This window comes from Opisthocomus hoazin, chromosome 20 (assembly GCF_030867145.1).
Source record: "Opisthocomus hoazin isolate bOpiHoa1 chromosome 20, bOpiHoa1.hap1, whole genome shotgun sequence".
NCBI classification, from domain to species: Eukaryota; Metazoa; Chordata; class Aves; order Opisthocomiformes; family Opisthocomidae; genus Opisthocomus; species Opisthocomus hoazin.
The window spans coordinates 13,074,807-13,096,391 of record NC_134433.1 but is presented as its reverse complement, the minus strand read 5'-3'; the positions used below and the strand labels follow the sequence as shown (position 1 = coordinate 13,096,391).

General features: G+C 51.8%; 3 protein-coding genes across 5 annotated transcripts in view; 1 reads left to right on the top strand and 2 right to left on the bottom strand.

Moving 5' to 3' along the window:
• Window positions 1-4: 4 nt before the first annotated feature.
• EMC6 (ER membrane protein complex subunit 6) lies at window positions 5-1,053 on the top strand. Its single transcript, XM_075440532.1, has 3 exons — window positions 5-104; window positions 193-260; window positions 480-1,053. The coding sequence occupies exon 3, from the start codon at window positions 522-524 to the stop codon at window positions 852-854; it is 333 nt and encodes a 110-aa protein (XP_075296647.1). The 5' UTR covers window positions 5-104; window positions 193-260; window positions 480-521; the 3' UTR covers window positions 855-1,053.
• A 727-nt stretch (window positions 1,054-1,780) lies between these two features.
• P2RX5 (purinergic receptor P2X 5) lies at window positions 1,781-15,906 on the bottom strand. Of its 3 annotated transcripts, none has more exons than XM_075440528.1 (12): window positions 15,578-15,906; window positions 12,836-12,986; window positions 9,535-9,654; window positions 8,467-8,542; window positions 8,016-8,112; window positions 7,563-7,643; window positions 6,607-6,745; window positions 6,068-6,204; window positions 5,682-5,775; window positions 5,122-5,187; window positions 4,715-4,797; window positions 1,781-4,272 (listed from the first exon to the last, which is right to left on the bottom strand). In XM_075440528.1, exons 1-12 carry the CDS (start codon window positions 15,712-15,714, stop codon window positions 4,197-4,199), a joined length of 1,257 nt encoding a protein of 418 aa, XP_075296643.1. In that variant the 5' UTR covers window positions 15,715-15,906; the 3' UTR covers window positions 1,781-4,196. The 3 variants fall into 3 exon arrangements, with proteins under 3 accessions (XP_075296643.1, XP_009944121.1, XP_075296645.1); XM_009945819.2 differs by having other exon boundaries at window positions 9,583-9,654; window positions 15,578-15,904; XM_075440530.1 differs by lacking the exon at window positions 1,781-4,272 and having other exon boundaries at window positions 4,711-4,797; window positions 9,583-9,654; window positions 15,578-15,905.
• A 2,805-nt stretch (window positions 15,907-18,711) lies between these two features.
• The window catches only part of ITGAE (integrin subunit alpha E), a 36,993-nt gene continuing 34,119 nt past the window's right edge, over window positions 18,712-21,585 (bottom strand). Inside the window, exon 36 of the mRNA XM_075440526.1 lies at window positions 18,712-18,745. The gene's annotated coding sequence lies outside the window, so the exon portion shown is untranslated. The remainder of the gene's footprint in view (window positions 18,746-21,585) is intronic.

Here is a 21,585-nt window from a genome sequence, read left to right as displayed (position 1 = left end):
GGGGGCAGCGGGCGCCGGAAGCCAGGCCGCTTTACCCGGCGGCCCCCGCGGCAAGATGGCTGACAGGAGCTTCCGGTGGGGCGGCGGGAGGCTCCGTTGTGGCGGTAGGTTGGGCCCGGCGAGGGGGGGCGGCGGGCTCGGCCCTGGCGGGCGGTTCGCGGTGACGGGCGATGTGCGGTGTCCCCCCGGCAGGGCGCGAGGCGTGACGGTTCGGGCCCGGCCGAGGGTCCCGCGGAGCGGCGCGCCGCCGTGGATGAGAGGTAGGGGCCGGGGGAAGGCGGGAGGGCCCCGCGGCGCCAGGCGGTCCGGGCCGGGAGGGGCCTGCGAGCGGGCCGCTGGGCTCCCGTCGCGCTCCCCAGCGGCGCGCCCGAGGGCGACCTGGCCCCGGAGCCGGGCGGGTCGGGGCGGCGGGACGGGCGCTCGGCGGCGGCGGGGCGGCCTCCCCCCGGCCCGTACAGACTGTGTCTGCTTTACCCCAGTCTTGCTGGGAGAGAGGAGGTCCCGGAGCCCGGCTGGGAGCCATGGCCGCCGTGGCGGCCAAGCGGGAGGGCCCGCAGTTCATCAGCGAGGCGGCGGTGCGGGGGAACGCCGCCATCCTGGACTACTGCAGGACGTCTGTCTCGGCCCTGTCCGGCGCCACGGCCGGGATCCTCGGCCTGACCGGCCTGCACGGCTTCATCTTCTACTTCCTGGCGTCCGTCCTCCTCTCCGTGCTCTTGGTGTTAAAAGCCGGACGGCGGTGGAATAAGTACTTTAAATCCCGAAGGCCGCTCTTCACGGGGGGGCTTATAGGAGGGCTCTTCACGTATGTCCTGTTCTGGACTTTCCTGTACGGCATGGTTCATGTCTACTGAAACAGCCGGGAGCCGCGTTAGCTGCAGTGTTTTTTAGTGAAGCGGGAGGACTGTTGCCAAAAGTCATCTGCACACCTAGGCCAGCTTACCTTTTCAGCTGTTCTTCATCGCTTGTGTTGTTAACACCGCCAGTAAATGATGTCCGAGTCCAAATGAATCGGTAGTCCTGTTCTAATTAAACTGAATGTGAAACACCGCCTGGATGCCTCCCATGGATATTTGTTTGGTGGGTAAGGAGTAACTTCTGTCCTTAAGGGCAGGTGCAGCCATGGGGTTTGGGGAGCGTAGCCCCTTCTATCCTTTGCCTTTTGGATAAGACGCAAGTTACAATCCCGTCTAGATTCGCTGCCTGTCCCTGCACACAAATACTGACAGCAGTGCGTAGCACAGCACTCTTAAAAAATAATCCATGGACACAGGGAGATATTGCACAGTAGCGTGTAATTACATGTGAGGGTTTGGTACAGAAATGTAACGGAGCTGCTGGTGCAAGCGTTATTTCCACAATTGCTATATGTGCACACTGTCAGTAAATGACATTGTCAGGGCTGCTCTTCACTGCCAGACACAGAAGTCGCTCAGTAGTGCTCTTATAAGTCAAACACTTTGCTCCTTTTCAGCACCGTTGTGTCCAGTGAAACGCAGACGACCAGGTAAGGGCAGCATCGTGCTACCTGCCAGCTCAGTCTGCGCCGAACACACTTGTAAGCCTGCTGGCATCTTCCCCAACTGAGCAGTGCTTGGTCGTGGTTCCAAATGTCTCTGGCAGGAATGGAAAGGAAAATTCGACCACCCAACGTCCAGGCAATATCATTGCCATAGACCTGCTTGTGCAAACTTCGTCTTACAGTGACTTGCTGAGCACAAGCAGGTGTCACAAAGAGGTGGGGGGGTGCGCAGCCTAAAAACCACACTGTACAGAAGAGTCGTGGAGAGCATTGCCCTAAGGTGACAAATTTTATTGCTGTACATTAAATACAAGAACAAGAAAAAAATCAAACTCAAAGAAACAAGCTCCTGAGAAGGAATCTAGTTGTGTTTTATTAACAGCAGTGGTTGTGGGAATTCTGTTAAACGGAGGGTATAAAGAAGGGAAATACTCTAGGGAAGTTGAGGGACCTGAAGAGTCACATTCAGGAAATCGCTTTGGTCATCTGACAAGAGGATGGTTTTTTTGTGGAGTTGAAACATGGGTTTCCATAGAGCACAGTCAGCTTTATGCGTGCTGATGAGCTACTTGGTCTCCAGGAGTTGGGCCTTGGCCTGATGGCACGCGTGGGGTTTACCGTGTGTTTCACCATGTAGAAATTACTTAAATAAAATTAATCTCTGACAGCCAAAAGCCTGTGCTGTTGTATTGGCGTGTCAGTTATACCCACGTTAACTCCTGTGCCTGGCTGGGGGAGGGACTGACGGCATGAAGCGAGGAGGCTTTGGCTGTGATCGTAGCATCTGAGGTACACAGCTTATCCTCAATTATTTTAAGTCCACTGCTTAATTCTATTTTCTAGCAAAATGTTTGACTCAGTAATTACTTGCTTCTGAAGAGAAGCAGAGAGAGTGGGCTAGACCGGGTGGGGTTTGCTGTCAGTGACTGGATTTGGAGTTTGCCACTGCTAATAGAGGTGAGTTTTAATTTCGAATCAATGGGTACCTCAGAGTGACCGCCCTGAAGAAGTTCAAGCAGAGGCGAGTGCAGCTTGCTGTGTCCCTTCGTGTGCAAGACTCGATCACAGCAGCTCTCTGCGGCTGTCCTAGCAGTACATAGGGACGCTGCGCCAGGAGTCCTTTAAATCTTGATAATCAAAGAGCGCACAGAAACAATCTTTATTACGATGACTCCTGATCAGTGGTCACCTGACAGCATTTACAGAACACTCTGAGCAGTTTGTACCAAGCCACAGCCTGGAAGCTCTAAAAGAGGCAGGAATATTTATTCACCTGCTGTCTTCAGGAGCTGGCGAGTCGATTCCTGTCAGCTCAAGCAAATGCAAACTTTAAAAGTAAACAATGATATTGCACAAGCACTTTTCTGAGATTAGTTACATCCCCACATGAGCATAAATTCACAAAGTGGGCAGCAGTGAGACTCATTTCTCTACTGAGAAACAAAGAAGCACTCGTAGGTCTTGGAAGTTACCAGAGTGTTGAAATAGCGGACATCTGGCTTCTGAATTTTCCTCCCGTTGGTGTATTTGGAAGAACCTGGCAGCCCCCATTTTAGCTGGTAAAGCTCCCCTTCTCAGTCTCCGCAGTAGAGTTACCAGCAGACGCATGAAGTCCCCCCATGCAGATCTGTCCCCACCATGAGCAAGTGGCGAGTGATGCGGAAAGGACAATCCTGAGCAAACGAAACCAGCCGCTGAATGAAGGAGCGAGAACCTGAGACCATCTCCATGCAGATACTCCCGGTGTCACGCTGCTTTTCAGTGTGCTAACCCCTTTTTCCTCCACACTGTCAGCCACAAAAAAAATCTGTCCCTGCCTTGCTTCAGAATACTCCTCTGCCTGCTGCTGCCTGAACTGTCCCTTCTCTGGGCCGACTGCGGATGGAGAGGGTGGGTAGCGGGGGAGGTAGTTGGGACCCGGCCACAGCTGAACCGATTCTGCGCTCGGAGCTGCGGCAGGACCTTCTCCCGCTGTTCCCGAGACAAGCAGAGCACCTTGTTCCCGCTGTTGCGAAGGCTTTTCCTGGAGAAGCACCGTTTCTAGCCCTAATGGTTACACACACCCTGCAGTAAGAGCAATTGCCGCCGCTGTGAGACAGGCCCAGCCAGCACCAGCGTTGTCGGATGATAATCCCCTTTCCCCCGAGCTCCGAGAGCTGCTGAAATGCTGCGTTTCTTTGCACTTCCTGACAAGAGCAGTCCCGCTGCTTTGCAGCTGATCCTGCACGTAACACAAGCGAGAGGTGGCAGCGGTGGCCACAAGCCAGTGGGGCAGGAGACAGGTTGAGTCCCAGCCCTCCTCAGAGGGCCGGTGACGTCTCATCACGGCTCCTTCGCACGTGGAAGCAAAGCACGGCCAGAGGATAACGCTGGCTATTGACGTACAGATATATCTATCAATAAATATAAAAACATTCATTTGGTGCCTTCTTTTTCCATTTATAAGATCCTTTTATAAATCCATAGTGATGGCACACTGTTGCGAGCTCAGGATACCAGAGAACGTCTCAGGTAAAGAAGGGTATTCATGAAAGGACTTGGGTTTTTGTCTGGAAATCCCAGTAATAAACCGTAGCTCTGATCTGGGGTAGCTCCACCTCCCAGTCCTGGTGTGGTTTCACACCTGCGCGGTTTTCCTGGGACATGAGTCCGGCTGGCAGCCCCATCGCTGTGCCTAGAGCTCCCCAAGCTGGTCGGGGCTCTGATTGCCATTCGGCGTCGGGCCAGATAACGACTTCCTGGAACTGGACCTGAGGAAACAAGCAGAAGCGACACAAGACAAGCAAGCTGTTTCCGTTTCAGGAGGCAACACGGGCAAGAGGTTCCCAGCCAGGCGTGTCACACCATAAAGGCCATCACCCTCTGTACAGATAAAGCCCTGGTTCTTGGTTTCATGAGGCTCTGGCGCTCTTGGAGCTGCCCCAATTCCATCCGCAGTCATTACGGACTGACAGCGCGAGGCCGTTTATAGCCCAACCATGACACAGCAGCTTGCTTTGCTCCCCAGCTAACTGCAGCAAGGAATTACCGAGGGAGGGAGGAACTTGGCTAAACTCATTTGGAGGAATATAATTTCCTGGAATTAGCCTTTGCTTGCCATTAATGTTTTCTGTGTTCCTGTATCTCCTTCTATTTCTATTAGTCATAACAATAAAGCCATTACATTTAAACACAAAAGCCAAGCCCACTTACTTTACTTCCTCATACTTTTTGCCTCGATAAAAGTTACTCTTTTTAATCAGATACAGCAGCACCAGGTCACAAAAGAAAGCTCCCTGCAAAGAGAAAGAACTTGTGGTTTATCTTTAGAGTAGGAGTGGAAGTGTTCTGATCCAATTAGCAATGAGCATTAATTAAAGAAGAATATCTCATAGAAGCTGTATTTTCCTTCATACTCTGTGTAATCTTAGGGGTATTTAGACACAAGGTCCATTAACAAATGCCTTTAGGACAGGAGACAGTTACACACCAGACTGAGTGGCCACAGTAGCAACAACGCCACCGGAGAAGACAAACAAACCACCCCATTTTATCCTCGTAACAGCTAAACGAGGGATCTGGGTCCCAATGTCTTCTGTTAGGAAAATACATTCACTTACCGCTCCCATGAGAGCGAGCCCTGAACCGATATTGATAATGGTGGGAACGATGTTAAATTTCCCTGCCTAAAAGAAAAAAAAGTCATTAAGCACTCGGTGAAAGAACAACCCAGGAAATAAACGTAAGGGTGTGGTGTTACACCGGGGAAGCCACCAGTGCCTGCGGGCGTGTTTTGTCCGCCACAAGCAGACACAACCATAGAAGATGTGCAGTGAAAAATCTTGGGGGTTAAAGGTCTGTGTGTGTCTCAGGTCCAAGTGTCCATGGCTGCATTTCTCAGTTTGCGTCATCCCTGAATTAGGCTTCTTTTTGTGCAGTACATATGCATGAAAAACAAACCTCTGGGGCGTATTTACTTCTGTCGGACTCTTCATGAACCTGTTTTCAGGCCGAAGAGATGCAGTCATCCAGGACATCTCCTTTCTTACGCAGGGTTAGCTCCACATGGATGAGTGGCAAGAGCCCTTTCCTGCGACAAGCCGGAGAGGCTGTTCTCATCCCAGAGCTGCCTTCCTGCTGAGAAATGTCCCCCACCTCTTTTCAAGGCTCAGGACCTCACCTTGCCATTCACCATCACATCAAAGCGGATTCCATACGCTTTAAAGAGCATCCGGTAGTCGACGCCCTCAGCATCCCGGTAATATTTGGCAAACCTGGAATGCAACAATACTGATTTTAACTCCACAATCTGCCCACACACCAAGAACCCATCTGAATTCACCTGTCTCTTCAAACACATCTATTCCCCCTATCAAAACCAGTTTTAGCATGCCATGTCTGCATCGCCGGCCCTCCTTCCTTCCCTCCCTCAGCTGCAGCAGTGTGCTGGGCTGGGGCAGCTGCCTGGCGTGGTCTGGTACTACGGCACTGCCATCCTCCGCCGCCAGCGAGGCAAAGCAGCTCAGCCCGACTGCAGTACTGCATCATATTCTCTTCTCTGCTTACCTGAAGTTGTACCCAGAAGAGATGGACTTTTCTGCAAACTCGTTATCCAGTCGGCTAAAAGAATAGTGAGGATTACATTCAGAAGGGGCTTTATCAAGATCACAGTTCCATTCAATCTGAATTCCTATCACACCACCCTTAATGAAAGAGAGAGACAGTGTGAGTTTTTTAAGCTTGTTTCAATTAACGTGTCTTCAAATTTGTCAGATCTGTGGGCAAGTTTTCCCCAGGGACAAGAACAGCTGCATTTCTGGTCCCAGACACAAGCACACACACTTCTGGATGGGCTAAGTTCATGCTTATGACATTAATCACATTACACACAGTCCTAGCTTTCCCTGTGCTGGCATCCTCGGAGGCGATTCTCATCCCAGGACACTAATTTCATTAAATTCAGTGGCCGTAACACACTTCAGTGCAGAAGATGCTCTTTTACGCAGGGATGGGTTCACACGTGCAGAAGCTGGACAGCAGGCAGACCCCCAGCCAGCAGCGGTACAGCCAGCTGGAAGCCACACGAGCCCGAGGGACATTCCTACCTCCAAGGCCATCTCCTGGAAGTCGCTCCCAGCCCACCGGACGATGTTGCCCAGGAGGAAGATGGGGCAGTAGGGATGCTCCGTGCTGTAGTGGCAGCTCTTCAGGTAGGACTCATTGTTAGTTGCCAGCACATTCATCCTGCATGTAGGGAAGAAGGAAAGCCACCTTGTCTCCCTCTTTACTTGCCTACACAGCCTACGCCACCAAGACTGCAGAGACAAGTCTTCTCCAACACCCGCCGTGCAGAACAGAAATGGCACCTTGCCACCAGCCTTGTCACCCTGTGAGCCGCTCCACTGCTGGCCTAGGGAAAGCAGCCTGCTCACACAAAAATGACCTCTAGGTCAGCTGAATCTGGGCTCAGCGAAGCACTGACACGGAGCAGGTTGCCAGGGTGCTCCAGGGCCACATAGTTTTCCCAAGGAAAAAAAACAGATGCTAGAAATGTCTAGCTGAGCCTAGTCAGAATAGCAAGAACATGCTCTTTTCTACACTTCGGTCTGTCTTTCCTTCCTTAATGCTGGAGCCAGAGCTGCAGCAGCAAATGCAAACAAGTATTTGAAATCTGGATTTTCCCAGCCTTGTCCAGGCACCTTCATTTTTATGGAAGAGAAGGAATATCTGGGAGCAGAAGCAGCTCTGCACTGGCTATACGCTGCCTGGCAGACAGATGCGTCAGCCTTAGGAGCTCTGCTGCACCCCATGCTGCAGGAGCCACCGCAGCCCGCACTTGGTGCGGCACAGCCGGACCCCAGTGGCACTCTGAGAAGCTCCAAGCCCTCATTATCTGCTTGTTCCCGCACAGCCTGAAGCCAAAGGCCTCCCCCCACGTCTCTGAGGAAGGAATATCCATCTCCCCACCCCAAGCCTCAGGCAGGAGAAGGACAGTGGAGAAAACTGAGATTATTGCTCTGTGATGGAGAGGACAGAGAGATCTCTGAGCACCTGCACTTACTTGGAGAACTTAAACTTGGGGAAGCGGATTGAGTTCTTGATGTAAACAGTGAAGTTTTCTGCACTGGCGAGAAGTGGTTTCCTGAAAGAGAAGGGTTTGTTAACTGTTTTAGGTTCAGACCCTGCCTACGTGCTAAAATTTGAATTGTCATTTTACAAACAGCCCGTGGCGCTAGGCCAGCCGTGCTGCTTTCCCCACACTGCCAGCAAGGAGCTGGTGAGGAGCGTGCAGGCCGAGGGGAAGCCGTGAGAGCTGGAACCAGCCCTGGGGCAGCCAGCGAGCCAAGCAGGGGAACAGGGGGCCGGTCGTGCTGGGGGGCCGTGCACAGCTCCCTCCTGCACTGCAACAGCCAACATTCAACGAGTGTCCAAGCAGAGGGAACCCAGAAACCACCCTGAGCGACACACAAGCCAAGCAGCTCAAGCTTGGAAACAGCGCAGGGTGGCCACGTACTTGGGCTTGGATCTTTTCTCCACTGGGCACCAGGCCAGTATCTCACAAGTCCCTCTGATGCCATCCTTGTCTTTCAGACAGCGGCCAGTCTTAACCCCTGCAGCACAGACATCACAGAAAAGGTCACACAGAGCCGCCACCTCCTCTCCTTGCCTACAGGGCACAGGAAAATCAAATGCTTTTCGCTGCCACCCCCAGCCCTCCTCCCTGCTGTGAAAGGGCCTCTCAGCTGGAACAACCGCTCCCTTGTTGCTTCTCTGAGCAGCCCGGGGTGCTCTGACCCAGCCACCACAGAGCTGTAAGCAAGGCAGCAATCTTAAAAGAGAGTAAAGAAAAGAAAGTCCTTGCCGCTCTCCGTGATTGGAGATCTCTAGGGTTGTAACCAGGCTGATGGCTCTGAAGGAACCTGCCTCGACCAGACACGGTACAGGAGGAGGGAGCCTTCCCTTACCATTGCCAGCCACCACCGCTGCTCCCGCCAGGCAGTCCCTGTCCTGGTAACAGAGCGCGTCGGGAATGCTGTCACTCTGCAAAGTGGAGGAGGACAGAAGTGAGACCTGTGACAGGACATCAGACTAGGAGGGGTAAGAAAGTGCTGATGATGTGGAGTGAATCCTCTATAGAACGGTGAACACTGAAAATGTGCAGCTGAAGCGGTAACTGCGGGTCATGTGCAAAGAGCTTGACAGCATCGCACCACCAGCAACACCACGGTTCAGCTCCGACGTCCTGCTTTTGGCCGCTGCTCAGTCTGGAGAGGGACAGGCTGTGGAAGATCCCAGAAATCACCTACCACTCACCAAAACCAAGCAACAGGCCACCGTGCTCCACCTGCAGAGATAACCCTACCTCTGGTTTAACTACGAGCTCTCTGAGCTCAGAATTCCCCTTCCCCGGGCTGCTCGCCCGGTTCGTGCAGCCACTAGAGGACAGCCGCATGCTGCACAGGCAGGCTGTGCTCCCCGCCTGGGCCCCCCCTCTGCTGCCCCACGGAAAATCCATCACTGTGACAGGGAGACAACGCTCCCTGGATGGCCAGCGTCCTCCTCCCTCAGGCTGAACCACATCTCCGCAGAGGATGTTTCAACAGGACTCGGAAAGATCTCATGCGTCTGGCCTGGAAGGCATGTTCTGGAAGGTACCAAGCACCCTCCCACGTCCCGAAGGTAATGAAAGCCTGAATATTCAGCCCTTCCCAGGACGGGGCTCTTAGAAACTCTCCTCTACCCATAACTAGATCAAGTCACCTCCAAGTTGTTTTCCCACGGCCTTTTCTGACCCTGAGCAATGCTCACTGCTCTGGTCCCATCTCCAGCTGGGCAGATGTCCAACACCATCGACCAAAGTCAGCAAGACTCTACATGATCAGTGCCTCTGGAAATTAAGACAGCTGAACCTCCCAGGTTTGCAGTAACCAGCCCGATTTTCCCAACTGAGATATTACACTACAGAGAAAAACCATTTGCCTTCCATCCTTCCCGTGTTTGTTGCTCCCCAGGTGTCCCCTGTCAGTTCTTACCCCCAGTGTTGTAGGGGTCTGGGGGCCAAGGGGCTCAGTCCTTCCTACCTCAGGACACGTGGCTTGCCTCTGGTTTGGGGTCACAATCAGATTCGTCATGACAAAGAAGACGTTTTCACCCTACAACAAAGTAAGGCACGAAGAGTTAGAAAACCTGTTTTACTCTTGAAGTACCTGTTACAAGGAGGATGCAGTGCTCTGCCAAACAGTAACACCTCCCTCTCTCCTGGTGCTTTCCAGGCTGAGACACAACAGCGGCCTTTGTCTGGATATTTGTTGGGATGAGGCTGGTGGGTCTCTGCCGCTGAAGACGTTCTCCTTCAGAGACTGCGTTAATTTGGTGAGCAGGACTGCTGAGCTTTGCCTTGCTGGCTGCTCGGCACGCGCTTGTCCTCCTTTTCCGTAAGGACATGGTGCCTCATCAGGGATCAAAGGCCCCGTCCCAGTGCAGAGCCGTGGGTGTTTGTTCTTAGCCGGGGTCAGGCCGGCTGCCTCAGCCGTGCTGTCACAAGCCTGAGCTCACGGAGCAAGGCAGCCGGGCACAGCGCAGGACCAGATGTAGTGCAACACATGGACATGTGATAAAACAAAACAGAGCACTTCTAGCACGGCTGTAAGAGAGAGAATACAGAACACTTAACTGAGCCATCGGGAGGACGGTATGAGATGTGCAAGGAGAGACTTGTCTGTGGTTTCATCCCTAAAATCCTTATTTCTGGCCGTGTAGTGTTTCCTCTGTATTTAGGCAATGCCACAATATGCATGGCTGACTCCTGTTCTGGAGCCTTCCTTTCTTTGCACTTTTACAGCCTCTAGTTGGCCCCTTCCCCACACTCAGCAAAAAGTTTAAATGGTGAACTTCTCCCCTGAATGGTTTTCCCGTAACAACCAACCACCAAAGGAAACTACGGAAAAAACAAGCCTGAAGACAGTTAAACAGTCAGCAAGAGGGGGGAGAAAGCAGCGTATCCCAGCGCTGCAGATGGAGGCTGGTGTGCCACTCCGAAGTGAAACGAATGCCAAGATTAACCACGTGCTCCTACCATTCCTGCTCCTCACCGTGCACACGCAGGAAGGGGAGGAGGGTCAGCACCAGGCTGCACCTACAGAAACACGGGTTGTCTCCTGACAGCCCCGGCACCGGCAGCCCGACCTTCGTCACGCCGAGGGGACACACGTAACCGTTAGAGCCAGCCCACGGTCCTGGCATGAGGCAGGGCAGCCCCCAGCATCTTGGACAAAAGGTCCTCACCCATGACAGGAACCAGCAGCACGTCAAGCCCTGCCACCTGTAACACTGGTTGCTTGCGTGAGCGAGTGACAGGTGATAAAATACCTGACCAGGAGCAAATCCTGGAGCCCCGACACCACAAGGTTGCTCTGAACCACAGCAGGGAACAGGATGTTTCTGCAAACCTGTCGGAGAACAAGCCCAAGAAAGCAACGAGTGAAGAATCCACCAGGTGAATCCCTGCTCTGCATGAAGCTTAACCGCAAAGTGCCCCTGGTTCACCCTATCCGAGGGCATTCTCAGTGCTCAGTGGTGAATCTCCACAAGCTGAGCGCCTGCCGTTTATTCCGGAGTCTCTCAGAAAACCCCTTCCAACACACAGCCCTGCCTGCTGCACACAGAAATCGGAGATCTCAGCCTTCCATCCATGAGAGCAGAGCTCGGTGTTCTCACGCGTCTGGCTCGCTCACCTTCCCTCGCTGTGCTTTGCGTGAGGCGGGTGGCCCCACACCCCACCAGCACCTTGGGACACAGGTACGTCTGTCCTCAGCAGGAGGGACACGTTGGTCAGCAGCCACGCTGGAGGGCTCAGGAGAGCTGTCCCTGCTCCCTGGAGGAGACGGGGTTTCTCCCATCCCTCCCTGCCTCCTGCCCCACTACCCAGGTGTCTCCAGCACAAACCAGCCCACCCAGTCCCAGCAGGACAGCGCAGGACTCTCCCTCCAAAGCGAAGTGAGAGACGGCGCAGTAGTTAGCAGATGCAAGTCCCTTAATGCACCGGTAGCAGGCATTCCGATATTCCTAAAAACCCATACGGGGAACATCTCACGGCTGACCTGAGACATTCAGCCGACAAACAGTAATCAGCACACGGAGCAGGAAGGCTCGTGAGATGTCTGCGCTGGCACTCACAGCGCACAGAAGTTGCTGAGTTTTGCTGTGAGCCCAGGGTCTAACATCACGGTGGTTGCTGGAGGCTGATGCACGCTGGGGCAGACTGCGGCAAGCCTGGATTCAATATTGTAACCTGACTGCAAAGCCACGTTTGGCTTCATGATGCCATAGCCCAAACCTCTGCGTTGCAGAGCACACCAGCCCAGAGGCAGGGCTGGCTGTCTTTACTCAGCACACCACGCTGTAAGGCCTCCCAGTAAGTCAACACGCAGTAACCAGACCACCGAGTCACAGGAGAAACATCTGACAAGTTAAAATACTGGTCGGCGTCACCATTTCATTGCTGGGTGTGCACAGCAGCCACCTGCTACATGTCCCAGGGCTTCCACACAGCCTGAACAAGAGGTCCCGCAAGCACACTGCCCAACCCGGAGTACACGCTGGTCTGAGACCGACAGCTTGCAGGAAAGCTTCGCACTGAACCGCGGGAGAGGCAGAGCACAGATCCGCAGGTCTGGGTAAACATGGGCTGCAGCAGGAGGAAGGTGAAGCCTTATTCTTATGTACAGACAAGTAAATTGTTCAATTTCCTGCTTTCTGCCCCCTGTCAAGGCCAAGACCCTGATTTTCCCCTCCCACCTTTCCATGCACGTGTGGTGGATGCTAGCAGGGACAGCACAAACAGCCCCTGGGCAAGCACAGCTGGGCAATTTCCAGCCTGCTGCCATCTTTTCCCCTTAACCACCAGCTACACACCTCACTGTCCAAGTCAAGGAAGCAGCAAGGCAGGTTTATCCAGACACATCTGAGCAATCCTCACCACTCAAATTGCACCACATTGTCTCTCCGTCTCCCACCCGCTCCGGGCTGCCCCGTCCATGCCTGCTCTAGCCCAGCAGCAGAGGCCAGCAGACACTGCTCAGCTGAGCAGTCTCACTGAAGTCCACGGGACTTCTGCTTGCAAAGTGTCATGGACCTTTGCTAGAGAGACAGGGCTGCTTTGATATTTGCTGGGAAGGCCAAAGAGAAGGCACAGCATTGCTTTCCTGCAGCCCACCTCCTGCTCATTCACAGGAAAGGCCTGGATGCACCACTTCAGCCTTTCCACCAGCAGCCCCGCTGGAAGATGTCTTTCCAGCTGAACGGCAGAGACGATAGCAGTGGGGAGATGCCAACCTGCGGAGGGATGACGTAGTCCGCAACATCCCACAGCCTCTCCCCCAGCTCCGAGGTGTTGGTGAAGGCTACCCCTTTCAGCTTGGTGATGACAGAGCTCTGGAGGGATGTGTCTGTGTCCTGATAGCCCTTCTTGACAACAAACACCCACCTGCGAAGACACAGAAGGCGGCAACATTAGCAAGGGGGGTCAAGGAACAAGTTAGCCAGAGATCTACACTGAGGCCAAATAACATTCAAGAGCAAATCAAAACATGCCAGTGACACCAACCCCTCTGCAACTGCTACAACAAATTCAGAATAAACTCTTTGACACAAGCTGTGCTTATCTACAGCACTGGAGGAAGCATCAGGGCCCCACACCAGGGAAAGGCGTAATAACTCGTCACAGGGTAAAATAACAAGCCTCCTGCCTCCCCATCCTGTGCTAGCAACCTCGATGGAAAGAGGGCAGGGCAGGGCAGGGCTCTGTATTCCTCAAGATAAAAAATAATATCAGCTTTTGCAGGCTGCAGGGAAGATTGTGGTTGGTTTCACAAATACATGAGAAACTCCCGTTTTAGCAGCCTGCCATTAGTGTACCGGTCATAGGCTCACAGAATCATTGAGGTTGGAAAAGACCTCTAAGTTCAAGTCCATCTGTCACCCCAACACCCCCATGCCTGCTAAACCGTGTCCCCAAGTGCCACATCTACAGGTTTTTTGAACACCTCCAGGGATGGCGACTCCACCACTGCTCTGGGCAGCCAGTTCCAATGTCTGACCACTCTGTCAGTAAAGAAATTCTTCCAAACATCCAATCTAAACCTCCCCTGACACAACTTGAGGCCATTGCCTCTCATCCTATCGCTAGTTGTTTACCAGTCCAGCAGCAGATCACAGCTAGGGAGATGCAACTCCAGCAGGTGAACCACATCTCACTAACAGAGATCTGCAGGGAGTACTCTCAGCTGGACACAACCTGACTGCACCCTGGGCTCTGCTGGGCTTCAGGCTCCTCGCTAGCACACCTGGAAGAGCTGCTTCCTTGCTGAGTAGTCCAGGGAAAGGCTTTGCTTACTTCTTCCCAGTAGCAACAGGAAGAGCTCCACGTCACTGGGTGGAAACCTCTCTGGGTTAAATGAAATGCCTCCAGCTTCCCCACAATACCACCCAAGTCACCTGCCAGGACAACAAACCACCCAGACCCTCGAGGAAGCGCAGGGTGCCGGGGCAGGGGGAGGGACGCAGGCTGCGTTTGCTGGCACAGCTCCCCTTCGCAGCACACCGACCTGCAGCACACGCCTGCACGCAGAAAGGGACAGCGGCCATCTCGGGCTGAGCAGCGCTGACGTATGCTGCCCTTCACCTGCTACTTGTGACAAACCTGAATAACGTTCCCCACCCCTGTGAAGCTTCCTACTGTTTCCCCCCCAAGAATACTGTTTTTTTCTCCAAGGAGGGCTCAAAAGTAGACCCTTAGGATTTCCACAGCAAATTGAGGGAGAAATGGCAGTTCCATGCACGAGACAACCCAGAGGGGTTTGATGATCGCAACCCCCCAGACAGCCTCTGGCCAGGGCTGGGTGCGTAATCAAGCAGTCAGATGTCAGACAAACACCCACCGCCTCTGCGATACGCTGAGAGCCCCCAGCCACACAGGAGTCCCCAAAGGCACCAGCAGTGACAGTGCCAAAGCTCTGCAGAAGGCAATAGCTGCCGAGGGAAGAAAATAGCCAGTATGGCCCAGACGGTCTCTGAACACTCACAGTCACTGGTCATACCATATCCCTCTCGGACAGAGGATGTGTCCTCAGCAACATTATCTACAGGATTCCTCCTTTAGCAGCTAACGCATGCCAGTCTGCTGAGACCTCATCTCTGCGCTGCAACTAAAGCAGGCTCTGGAACTGTACACCTTTCTATAAATAAACCTAGCACATAAAAATGACTCTGCTATATTTGATCAGTGAAAACACGAGGTATGAGAAAGGTGAAGGGACTCAGAAGCACAGACAGGGAGGGTAAAGACTTACGAATCACATTCCACACAGCCTCAGAAACTCAGGAAGCAATGGCACATAGGCTGGATAATTCCAGGTCTGAGCCTGCAAACTGCAAGGAGTATCGCTGTGCTCATTACATGCCAGCGTGACCAGCCTCTTGCAGAACCGGGCCTTTTCTGAGAGGTATTCTAGCTATCTCCATGCCAACTCGCCCTGCTCTGAAACAAATGGAAGGCAGCTGACACGCACGCTGCCTCAGCTTCCACAATCCCGGCTGCTGCAGCCCACTCCAGCAAAGAAATCTGCCACTTTGTGCCTGGTCCCCTCCCATTGAGACCTGAGCATGTCATGCAGGCATGCAGACAAGCCAGGTTTGTCCCAAGGCTCAGCAACCGTGGCCATAAATGCCATTGTTTCTAAGACGTCAGGTGTTAAGGCTGGGCACCGTTCCCACCGAATACAGAAATAAAGGTGTAAATAATGCAGTACAAAGCCATAGTACCATTTGATCTATTTTTAACCCTACATTAATCTGGAAGGTAGAGCTGAATCTAGCAATCCCCAGCAGATGAAAAATCAGATATAAGTCTATTAGACATTACAAAATCCAGCTGCATAAGCAAGCGTAACTATCTGCATTAAAGTCATCAGGCTCAGCAAGCTGTCACCGTATGCAGAGTACCCTACATAAATCTTCATCACAACACAGCAAGCAACCGCAGCCGCAGCAGGAGGTGAAAAGCAGGGTGATTCTTACCCCACCAGGTAAGCCAGGATGGAGAGCTGCACCACTCGATAGAGAACCCCCACCTTCTTGTTCTTCGCAATGACGTATTTCTCTGTTTTATAATCAAAAAGTGATAGAAATAAACCCTTCCAAGCCACCTGCCCCATGCTCCCGGCTCGCTCTGTACGGGTGGCTGGAGCGGGCAGCAGCGTTTGCAGCTCGCATTATCCACACGTGCTCTGCATAGAAACCTGACACACCAACCCCTTCAGAGCCAGCGGCTCATCTCCTCCCTCCCCGCAGCAGCGTGCCGGCAGCAGCGCTCGGGTTGGAAACCAGCAGCTGCGCTCACACGAGATCCTTCCTTAGCTGCTTTTCAGCTAATTCATCCTCTGGCGAAGCCCCCGCCTCAGATTTCCCCTCAAGCTTTCGTTCTCTCCCCCACAGTCACAAAATGTTTGTAACAAAACATGTTACAGCATGAAGCCGTGGTACAGCATCCGAGGTGACAGAGCTATGCTCTCTCACTGTTAAGCATTAAAGCCTTTCTTCAGGCTTTACATGATGGCAAAGCACCTGGTTAAATTTTTAATTCCTTAAGCATTCACATGAGCAATGAGAACTTGGGTCCTCAGCCATCCATAACACCTGCCTGGCTACTACATCTTCCCATCAAAAACCCAGCCTAAGAAACTAATAAATAAATTCTGTACGTGGTTAAGGGATCAATCACCATCACATCTCACTGAAATGCTCCACGAGTGCTGAGCTAGGCACAGATAGATACAGAACACGCTGTCTGATGAAATACCAAAGGGAGAGGAATAGTTTAACCGTCACCGAGAGAAGAGTTGTTTACTAGCTAGCAGTGCGAGAGGTGACTCCCAGTCTAACAGAGGCATTTGCATGTGCAGGGACATGAAATGACCATTGCTTCAACCAGGAAGGGTGGACACCGTCTCCCGGCTAAGGAGGGAACAGAACGAGCTCCGAGGTGGCAAATGAAGGCAGGACCTTCCAGCAGCCCAGCTAAAAGAGCTAATGCACCTCGCCAAGAGGGATCCAGCAGCAAGCTGGGATCCAAACTGGAGTGTGCCCTTTCAGGGGCATCCCGTATGCGTGCACTGATGGGAGATGTGGACTGCCTGTGGGCTCAATCTATTAGAGAGTGTCCACCAGAGACAGGAGGGGTTGTATCAGGTGTAAAGTGTAGGGTTTACTGCATTCATGCATGAGCACCCAATGAGCACTCAGGGCTTCGTTAGGACCGGGAAGGCTCTTGAGATTACACAGTACACAACTGTAACACATGCTCAGACACTGGCTGAGAGAGGGGTCACACGACAGAGGGAGCAGGCAGTGCGGTGAGGTGATCTGCTCCAGCACACACACCTCAACCCGGGGAGAGTCGTTCTCAAGAGCATGGATTTTGTGAAAATTTTATCCTTCGTCCTCCTTAAATTCCGTATCAGATTTAAACAAACAGATCAGATTTTTAATGAATAAGTGACAAGGTTGCTCCAAATCACAGGAGAATCACAAACATTGCAATGAACAAAACACTGTCCTCAAAATACCTCATTTTGTCCCTCCTCCCACAGCCATCCCTAGAGTTTCCTTCTGCAAAGCAAAGGAAACCTTTCTCCAGCAACTGCAAAACTAGAACAGAAATGTGCCTGTGGCCTCCTTTCACCCCAGCAGCGGCTGCACTCCCCTGCCCCACGCCGGGCCATGGCTTGAGGCCGTGGCTCTTTCACAAGGGGCTCCCTCGCAGGCTGCAAGGGACTGAGCCCCCCGCTCCCACGCACCCCCCTGGTCACTCCTCTGGCTCAGGGGTAGCCCCAGTCCCGCTCACAAACTTCACAGCTGCCACTCAGCCTCAGCACAAGCAAAGGACTGGTCTTGCTCACCTCTCCCACTGCCCGTTACCCCTCCCTTTCCCTCTCTGCACACCCCACATGGGCAACCCCATCTTATCTCACAGAACAGGCTGGCTGCTCCCCAAGCCCCTCCTGGAGCCCTCTTTCTCACTCAAGCAGCTGCAACTCACGGTTTCTCTCTTCCTCAAACGGTATTTGGCCGTTGTATCCACCCCTCCTTACCAGATGCCCACAAACCAGAATATCACTAGTTCCAGCCCTAGAGATCCTCTGCGTGAAAGCCTGAAGCACAAATAAATACTCTTAAAATGTACAATAACCAAAGGAGACAAAACCCTCCAAGAAAGCACACTTCTGCAGGGAGGAAGGAGACCACAGCGGTCCATGAGGTCAGAAATGAGTAAGGAAGAAAGGCAGGCTCAGCCTATCTCCCCTCACCACTTCCCAGACCCAAGGTGGGGCTGGGCACAGGGAGACCGACGCAGCTCCAGCAACCAGAGCTGTACAGAGACAGGAGCGTCCGAAAGGATCCACCACCTGATCTTCTGCCCAGTCTGCTCCTAGATGAGACGCTTTGCAAGCACAAGTGGCTGGATGACTGCCCAGCATTGTTTCTCATTGTGGGTCTGGTCCGACAAGAACACCATCTGCTTGCCCTGGCCCCGCTGGAACTGCTCCAGGGGTGGACTAACCAGTGAGTATACCCCATGTCTCAGGACTGCCTCCACCATTGCTCCTGCTGCACTAAGAACACCCAAGTTCATGGACAAATGAAGTATCAGGGGAGACAAGTTAGCCCTTGGTGGCATCTAGAGACACCCCCCGTGCCGTCCCCATCTGCCTTAACTAAGCAACTGCACAGGCTAAAATCAGATCAGAAACTTGCTGGCAGTTAAACAGCGTGTTGTCCTCCTGGCCTGCTTTTACTTAGTGGCACAGACATAGGTCTGCTGTGAGTTCTTGCAATTATTTTCCAGGTCAATTAATGCGAGAAAGGATTTACACAGGTTAGAAGAAAATGTTACTTAAGAGTGAGAAGTGTTCTGTTGTAGGTGTGACCTGAAGATGTCAACCAGTTTTGATCACTTAAAAAAAAAGACGTACTTTTCTTGTTTTCTTCTAGAGCCATCAACTAGAAGCACAGTTGCAATAGCTGATTTTGAATAAAAAGCTTCAATTTGTATCAAATGTTCCTCAGAATATTCTGAATGTTACTCACCAGAGGCTGCGTTTGTGCTGACAACAGTGTTGTTGGCACGCTTTTGCAGATATTGTTCTTCTCACCTTCTAGTTTCACAACCTTATTTTTTTTTCTTGCCTGGAAATCAAGATTACTGGTATGTTTCTCAGAGTATCTGTGGGTGGTTCAAACATAAGCGGTTTCATTCCCGGGGGGGAGGGGGGGGTGGTAAATAACCTTACAAAATCTAATCATCATCAGTTAAAGACAAAAAAACCCAGTAGTTTCTCTTAGTCCTTCTCAAGGGGCTGAGAATGGATCTCTTCTGCAAGATACCTCCCTTCTCGAGTCCAACATTTTCAATTTCCCATGGAAAAAAGCAGTCTGCCCCTTTCCCCGTGAAGGCTGTTTGCTCAGTCTGGAAATTCTCACAGGGAAGATTCCTCCGCCAGTACTAGAACTCTCCCTTTCTCTTTCTGTCTTCTCTTATTCCTGCTATCCGTAATTCCTCATACCGTTCACAGTAATTGCCTTCTCCTTATTCACACGCAGCCACAGGATACGCGACCCTGTCTGCCCAGACTGCTCCTCATCTACACTTCCCTCCGCCTGTCAGTAGCTCTTTGGTGTTAAGCTGCCCCAGAACTGAACTCAGCCCAGTCATGAGCCTGTAAATGCCACGCAAAGGGACTGTGGAAATCAAACGTTAGACCCCTGCCCCGACACAGTGCTGTTTGAAACCCAGTGAGGTCACATCTGTCTCTCTATGGCATTGTGGCATAGAAACATTTCAAGATCAGCCCAATAATATCTATAAATCGCACCCAAAAAAGCCTGCGTGTTTTCCAGGCAGTGGCAGACTGCCCTGGCCAGTGCAGGCGGGTTCACGAGTGACCGCTGGAGCTTTAGGCTCTTCTCATGTTCGCTTCCAGTTCCAGACGATCACCCCAGGCACTAATTCTCTCGGTGATCCCCACTCCACCCTTTACTGAGCTATCAAGTGCAACAGAAAACATCGGCTCCCAAACGCATGACAGCTGACTCAGAAGACGCTGAGACATTTCTGAAGCACTGGAAATGCTCCTGCAGCAAATGCCTGAGCAATGCAGATGCCTCATCCTTTACAAACAGGCACCAGACCAGCTACTGAAATAGAAAAGAGACAAGCAGCAGAGGATGCAAACAGGAGACAAACTAATTTGGCAAGGAAATGAACAGTGGAAAAGGCAGAGGTCAGCTCTCTCCATCAGCGGTTTTTTCTCACAGTATCATACTTGTAGGCCAACATCTAAAAAAAAAAAAAAAACAAACCAGGGGAAGAGTTGAACAGTTTGAAAGAGGAAGTTGCATTTAAACCAACAGCTCATGCACACAGCAATGCCAAGCGTAAGCTGCTTTCTGAAGATGACGGGTTTGGGTGCAAGCACAAAGAAACGTGTGTGCAGCCTGCAGTGAAAAACGCTCTGTTCAGCTTCTTTTAATGCTCGTTGTGACTTTGCAGTGTAAATAAGAAGTAGGTTGCCACTTGCCAACGAAAAAATGACAAAAATCCACCCCAGTATTTGTCCTCCTAACTAGCACTGCTGCACACCCAGCCACAATGGAAATCTTTCTTTCAGGAGCTGTTAGAAAAACATTCAGATTTTTTTTTCTCTTAGAAAGGGAATCTGTGGAAAGACTCTTTCTGCCATTATTCACAGGACCATCCAAATCTATCTGTAGGAGTGAGAAATGGAAGCGTGCTGAAGTTTCAGAGTATATTCTCTCTTTGATTCAGCTCATCATTTCCAGGAGAGCCATTTTCAGCCTCTGGATGTGTCCCAGGTTGCTCCCCCAAGTCCTGAATCTGCTGTACAGAGTGCAAGAGGTCTTGTTATCGTTAGTCAGAGCGTTTACCCACTCCTCTCCCCCAGCCCAAGAAGTGAAAGTACTTGAGGAAGAGAACCAAAGAGAGGAAGGAAAAATACTGCACATCTAATGAAACTAATCCATCATGACCCATTATGTGAGAGAGCTGGCACTGTCAGGTAAAAGAAATTAAATAAAAATGCACATAAAACATCACTAGGAGATTGAGTGCACTGATAGCTGGAACAGCAGCATTGCACAGTGCTGTATTGCAATGTTTTCACCTTCTGAAGTCTGCCAATAAAAGCATTATTGGGGAATGTTAAATTGAAGGCCCGAAAGCTGAACAGGTTTAATAAAATGTGAATTCACATTAACTACTGATGTAAGGTGAAATCCTGCTCTTGAATAGGCCCGACAGATCACTTTTTTACTTCTTTGTCAGTGCATATCATTCCTGACCCAGAAAGATATGAAACTGGTCCTGACTTGATAGCTCTGTCAGAGCTTACCTTGCTGCAAGCACCGAGGAGAGACCTTCATCCCTGTCCTTCACCTTCATCACGTAAACAGCTAGAAAATCTAGACTGAGGCCTCTGCCCTTTCCTCCCTGGAAAGCTACCAACTGGTAGCTCTTCCCAGCCACAGGAAAACACATGTGCTACTCAGACTTGAAGCCCAGAGGAAAAGGTTTCCTGAGGAACGCCCCCAGCCTGGCCCCTGGCCTTGGCTCTGGGGGTGCTCCAAGCCAGTCTCCACCAGCAAGAAGCCGATGTGTCCCAGCTGTGCTGTGCAGACGTACTGGAGCCAGTTCAGCCAAGCTGGCAGAGAGTCCAGGCAACCTGCTGCAAGCACAGCTCCATCCCAGCTCATTCACCCTGTTACAATACAAGACAGGAGATTTCTCTTTTGAGCTGCAATCCAATTAGCCTCCAAATAAAGCTGCCCGAGCAGGCTCTCAATCCCAGCAAAACACTTCATGGCTCCTATCAGATGGTCTTACGTCAGCACCCTGCACTAATGAAGAACTACTTATGCCCTTTTCCTGATAAGCTTTCCTGAGTAGCAGACTGCCACTTCACTTTCTCCTGCTAACCACCAGGCCACCACACTCCCACAGTTTAATATAT